General features: G+C 41.3%; 1 protein-coding gene across 1 annotated transcript in view; it reads right to left on the reverse strand.

Moving 5' to 3' along the window:
• Positions 1-778, reverse strand: part of mgat4b (alpha-1,3-mannosyl-glycoprotein 4-beta-N-acetylglucosaminyltransferase B) — a 64,020-nt gene extending 63,242 nt beyond the window's left edge. Inside the window, exon 1 of the mRNA XM_079744770.1 lies at positions 571-778. Within this exon, the coding sequence (XP_079600896.1) occupies positions 571-667 (97 nt within the window). The 5' untranslated portion in view covers positions 668-778. The remainder of the gene's footprint in view (positions 1-570) is intronic.
• Between the last annotated feature and the right edge of the window lie 5,140 nt (positions 779-5,918).

Raw genomic sequence — 5,918 nt, forward strand, 5'->3', positions numbered from 1 at the left:
GAAAAATCACGTTATTTCCAAGCAAGGGCCATCCCTCCCATGACTATCTGTTCAGCAACCAAGTGCTCCCCACCACGAATTATGTGCGTTCATACAGTGTCTCTATAGAGCCCTGGTCGTGCCTGAAACGCCAGTACAGCAAGGGGGGTATCTGAGAAGCAGCCAAATGACACCTACACCCCCCTTTCTCTCACCAGTACCGTACCACACATGGCTTTACTCTCGTCTCTATATGCTACACAATATACTGATCTACCAAAAGTCCAAGATAACGTATACCGGGGACAGTGGGGTGAACCAACGGGGTACTGTTCACCGAACAAACCGACGCGGCGTAAAAGAGAAATGCATGGCAAAGGTGAGGAGGCGGTCGGCTTCTTGGGCAGACGCCAGCCTACTACACTGGAGCAGACATCAACAGCGTTGGGTACAGTCCTCCTTACAACCCTTCGTCATTCCTTTCCTCTGACTGGCCAGTAGACAAGCTTTGCAGCCCTCCACCATACACACATTGTGTGTATCACACACCCGCGCGCCCCGTACCGTGTATTAAAAAACCCATCACCTTACCTTTTGAATTGCTGAATGCGGTGTACCAGGACAAGGAGATCAGTCCGCATAAACAGAACAATAAGACCGTTAGGAAGGTGCCATTTCGGAGCCTCATCTCCGGATCCCCGGGCTCATGACCGAACCGAGAGCTGGGTAGCTGGTCTCTTTTCGCACATTAGCAGACAGGCCGACAGACAGACCAACAGACGGGCTGTGCAGCGTTATGCACGGCACTGACTCCGCTCGACTGGTTGGTACAGGCAAGGGAGGCGTGGAGAGGGTGGTCACAGAGAGAGAGAGAGAGAGAGAGAGAGAGAGAGAGAGAGAGAGAGAGAGAGAGAGAGAGAGAGAGAGAGAGAGAGAGAGAGAGAGAGAGAGAGAGAGAGAGAGAGAGGGAGAGAGAGGTAGTGGGAGAATGAGGGAAATTCAGAGCGAGAGAGACGGATCATTTGAGAGCGGGCATAGAGAAAAATGAATTGGTGGTGGTGGTGGAGGCGGTGGGGTAAATAATATTCGAGTGGGCGTTGCCCGTGATACATAAAACATTAGACTTTTGATTATGATTTTAAAAAAAAAAAGGCAACTGAAATAATCCCCACACTGAGGGTTCTCACTAACTGTGACTCATTCATGAACATCTGAATGCCAGTTGTAATCCAGAAAACAAAAGTTGCGAAACGAATTTCCATGATGGTTTCCACCTGCCGGCTTATAATAACCGGTCCGGACCTTTCGAGTATAAAGCAACATCAATTATCAGAAATATACACTTTCTTACTTTTTTTTGGTGTATCCATTCTGTATGTACATTTTTTTAATCTATTGTATTTGCTTTTATCAGGCCTATTTATTATATTAGTAGGCTATTGGTAGCTTTTTGCAAAACTTAATATTTGGAGCATCCGAATTTCTTTATCGTAAAACAACAATCCGTTACAGGTTATTTAACGGCAAGACGTTCCTTTTAGTTATGTAGGCATGACTTTTTCAGTTCCGTCTTGTGATGTCAGAAATGCTGATATCACTGAGCGGTATTGTTTTTCTTGCTAGATTGGGTAATAGGTAAGAAGTTGGTTTTGAAGGCATCTTTGTTTAGTTTTCCACCAGAATGAGCCACCGCACAACACCGCCACCACGTGGTGAAACCTCTTCATGACGCCCGCGCTCCCCTTCTCAGGTCATGTTCATACCAGGCCCGGCGCCACGAGAGGGGCAAAGGGGGCCACCTCATTTAAAATATATTGCCCCCTTAGTTTTGTATCCCTATTTCCCATTTCACAATCTGCCCCATCCCATCATTCTCGCCCCATTCGAAGTGTCTGAGCGCTTGATTCTACCAGCTGAAAATAATTATGATTGTTCTTCCCAACAGAGTTATGTGGTACAATATATATATATATATATATACATATATATATATATATATATATATATATATATATATTCACTAAGCAGCTGAATTTAATAACTGAATCAGGAGTCTTTTGAATTAGGATGGGAAGAGATCGCCTGGTTTGGGCTCATATTATGTTAGAGCTTTTTGGAAATGCGTGGCAAATTGGAGTAATAGACATAATAGTAGTAGCCATTATTTCAACATTGGCATTGCTGCTAAAGTTGTTTTAGATGGCAGTTGCTTGCTTTGCGTTACATGATGAGGGTCAGCAGACCTTGACCCATCTCTTTGGTTGTCATACGCAGCGACTGGCGTAACGCCAAGACTGGCGTTACGCCCCCCTGCCTATTGTCGTTTCTGACGCCCTCTTGCCTATATTAAACCTGACTGGGGTCTGGGACATTCTGATAGATGATAACTAATGATAGCAGCTGACATGCAGCTCATCCTCATTGGTTACCGCCTCTTTGGGTACTCTGGCGAGGCGCTATACGCTGTCGTCACTCGTAAAGGCGCGCTGACAGGGGTACATAGTTGCACTCTGTGTTCACCATTCACCACCTGCTCAACAAGCATGTAGCTTACTAAAATGGAATACATGTCACTGCAATAACCATGCAAGTCAACGGTCGTTCTACTGTTTAATTGTAGCCGGCAAAATATACAGTTTAAGTGTGAACATCATGACTATTTTCATCCATGATCGTTTCGGTTAATCAGTTTTCATTATATACATCATATGCATCATGCAGGATTTATGTGCAATCAGCTGAAGCATTTTAAATAATCACTTAAAAATGTGATTTCAACGCCCGCTCAACCTCCATTGGCCGCCGGACGACGATACCCTACGACAGGACCGTTCGTCACACCCTTTAAAGGTCAAATGTAAAAAGAAAACGTGAGCCTACGTGAAAGAAACCAAATAAGGAGAGGTTATCCTATATTATATTTGACTATATAATATTTGTTAGCCAATTATCATCGTTCAGGAATAATTGGCATTGTTCTAGTACGCCATCTGGTGGCAGAGTGTATTAATTACAGTTGAATGCGTTTAACGCCCAACGGACTGAAGACATTTTGTTGACTACTAACAGACTAATATCTATGGATGACGTCTCAGAAAAGACAAACATTAAAACCCAAGTATCCACATAGAATTCAAACCTGAACCAACTGACACAGGCAAAGAGCATACTTCGTTTTTTTTTAATGCGAAATATTTTTACGGTTACCATGAGTGCCAATGGTAATTATATTGCCTATATAATTAAACTTCCTCTCCTCTTATCCCCTCTCCTCTCATTCTTCTTAAGTGGTTATACGTAATAAAAAATATATTGAAGAACCTATCATCTAATGCACAAGCTATTGAACACCACTAGTGGGTGGCATTGTTTTCAGAAAAACAAAGTAATTTAATTATGAATCATTAGAATCTCATTGTGTGCGTAACTGTCTTTTACGCTCGCTCTTCCGTTTCATGAGTTGGGACTCACAAAATTAAAAGACAGGCAAGCCGGGCTACTGCTAATGTGTCCAACAATATCCATAAGAGATTGATTTGATATTGTTTAATGGATGGTTGACTTGAAATGTATATGCATGTCAGATTAACTTCTGTAGTCCAAAATGTCCCCTGTATATTGGGAAATGATATTAAAGCAGACATTAAGCATACTTCATAATTAATGAATACAACTGTGTATTAATTGTTTGTTGTACGTCAAAGAATCTATTTGTAGAAAATTATATATTTGACGAGTAGGCCTATGCATCACTTTATCACTTTATCAAAGTAAATACATTTACGAAACCCAATTACATTAAAACATCAATAGGAGAGTGTATGCCACACAAGTGTATGCATCAATCAAAATACATTTGATTGATGGCCGGACCAGAATAAATAAGGGCATTTCAAGTTGATAGATGGTATACAGACATGTATTCGACTGCAGGGGATGAAAAAAAAGTAAATATAAATTTGAATGAAATGATACTTTGCCTTGAATGAAGTCAAGCATAAGCTGGGCAATGTCCAATGTACGGTCTGTGGTGGAAAAATGACACCTAGTAGATACAGGAAAAGGTTTGCAATCAACAGAGGTGCTTAAATAAGCAAAACCCTCCACATGTTAATTAGAATATTCTGTCACAGAACAAGACATTCATATAAAAAAGTATACATATTTGAAATCTCATTTGAAATGTTGAATTGAGAAGATGCCCCAATGATTTGTCCTGGTGAATCTTTGGAATATTTGAGCCCTGACCACATCATGGGCATTATCAACATAATCGTTATCATTTGTTTACATCTATGAAGTGGGGGTAAAGAAGAACACAAGTGGAACTTTACGGAGGGGAAATATGATGACGGTATGGCCAATTACATCCTGGAAGGGAAACCTTAATAGGAAATAGTGAATCAAGTGTTCATTCTCAACAGATTGTTTCGTTATTTTGTAAGGCGTGTCTAAGTTTGACCTCCTTATATGGCATTGATGCCCAGCCTTTAGGACAAAACACATCTCTTCTTTCCTTTAGCAACAGATAAAGCGACTTATGACTACTCTGTTTGTGGCATACACTTTCCTATTGTTGAAGAAGGATACCAAACGTGTATTCTTACTATCCTGAATAATGCATCCGGAATGCAGACTGAAGACTCATCTGTGCGGCATCTCGGCCCATGATGAATTTCCTGGGGGTCCTTCTCCCTCTGAAGAATTGTATGCGTGTGTGTGTGTGTGTGTGTGTGTGTGACACGTGTGCGTGGGTGTGTGTGTGCGTGGGTGTGTGTGTGTGTGTGTGTGTGTGTGTGTGTGTGTGTGTGTGTGTGTGTGTGTGTGTGTGCGTGTGTCTGCAGGAGTACAATAAGCCCAAGTGTTGAAGAAGTCCAAAATACCGACCCCTGTAGGAGGCATTGTTGCGTACATCAGTAGGTTTATATAGTTGGACGACGAAGTAGACAATGCAAGCGTTTTAATTATTGAGGACATATTCCCTTCGTCGGCCCTGTCCCCCTAGATCTACGCCCATGAATGCTGTTATTACTAAATAAGTAATGTTATGAATGGCCCAAAGTTATACAGGAAATTAATGTGGGCGCACAAATGCCTTTCATAATATTGATAATCTGAGAGCATACTGCCAGATGAATCCATTTGTTGCTATATGTTGTTTATGATGTGGTTAAGAAAGTTATAGCCTAAAATAAACTTTATGACGGAGATATATGAAAATTGAAAATATGCAAGTTCCTGAGGAAGGATTGAGGACGAATTTAGAGAAAGATGCATATTAAGTTGCATATAAAGTAAAAGTCCAAGGTATATTAAAGCACTGTAACACCGTGATAAAGACAGATATCAGAACGCTAAGATAAGATATGCGCCAGACGTTAAATGAGGGGGTCGCACTCACATCAGGATCCAGTATAGGAGTAAAGGTTATAATTAGCAGGCCTATCATACTATTTAAAGAGGAAAAAATGTAGATACTAAATAACTAATAATGTGGATCATTTATACGCAAAGTTCCAGGTGAGATATTTGCACAATATATTTGTTTTTTCCTGACTTTGTACTGCAACTGCTGCACGATCTGGGACAAATTGAAGTCTAATCGTATCTTTGGCAGACATTATTGCAAGTATAGGCTATACGCTAGAAACGATACATTATTCACCATTTGAGGCTACATAAGTGTTGGAGGGTCTAGGAGGTGACCTAAGCATAATAATGAGCAACTGGGGACGGCAAAATTAAAGTAACGCAAGAAGTGTTATAATGACGGAGAAAATAATCGAGCAGGTAGAGAAACTCGTTCAACGGAAGCGGGGAGATTTCTGTACGAATCAAGGATCAAGCGCATTTCCAAGCTGAGATCAACTAGAAACACCAGCACCGGAGACAGATCTTCAACTGGATCACTTGTTGAGCCAGGGGCTGGGCTTCCCCAG

This window comes from Pollachius pollachius (assembly GCF_949987615.1).
Source record: "Pollachius pollachius genome assembly, chromosome: 10".
In the NCBI taxonomy this organism is placed as follows: Eukaryota; Metazoa; Chordata; class Actinopteri; order Gadiformes; family Gadidae; genus Pollachius; species Pollachius pollachius.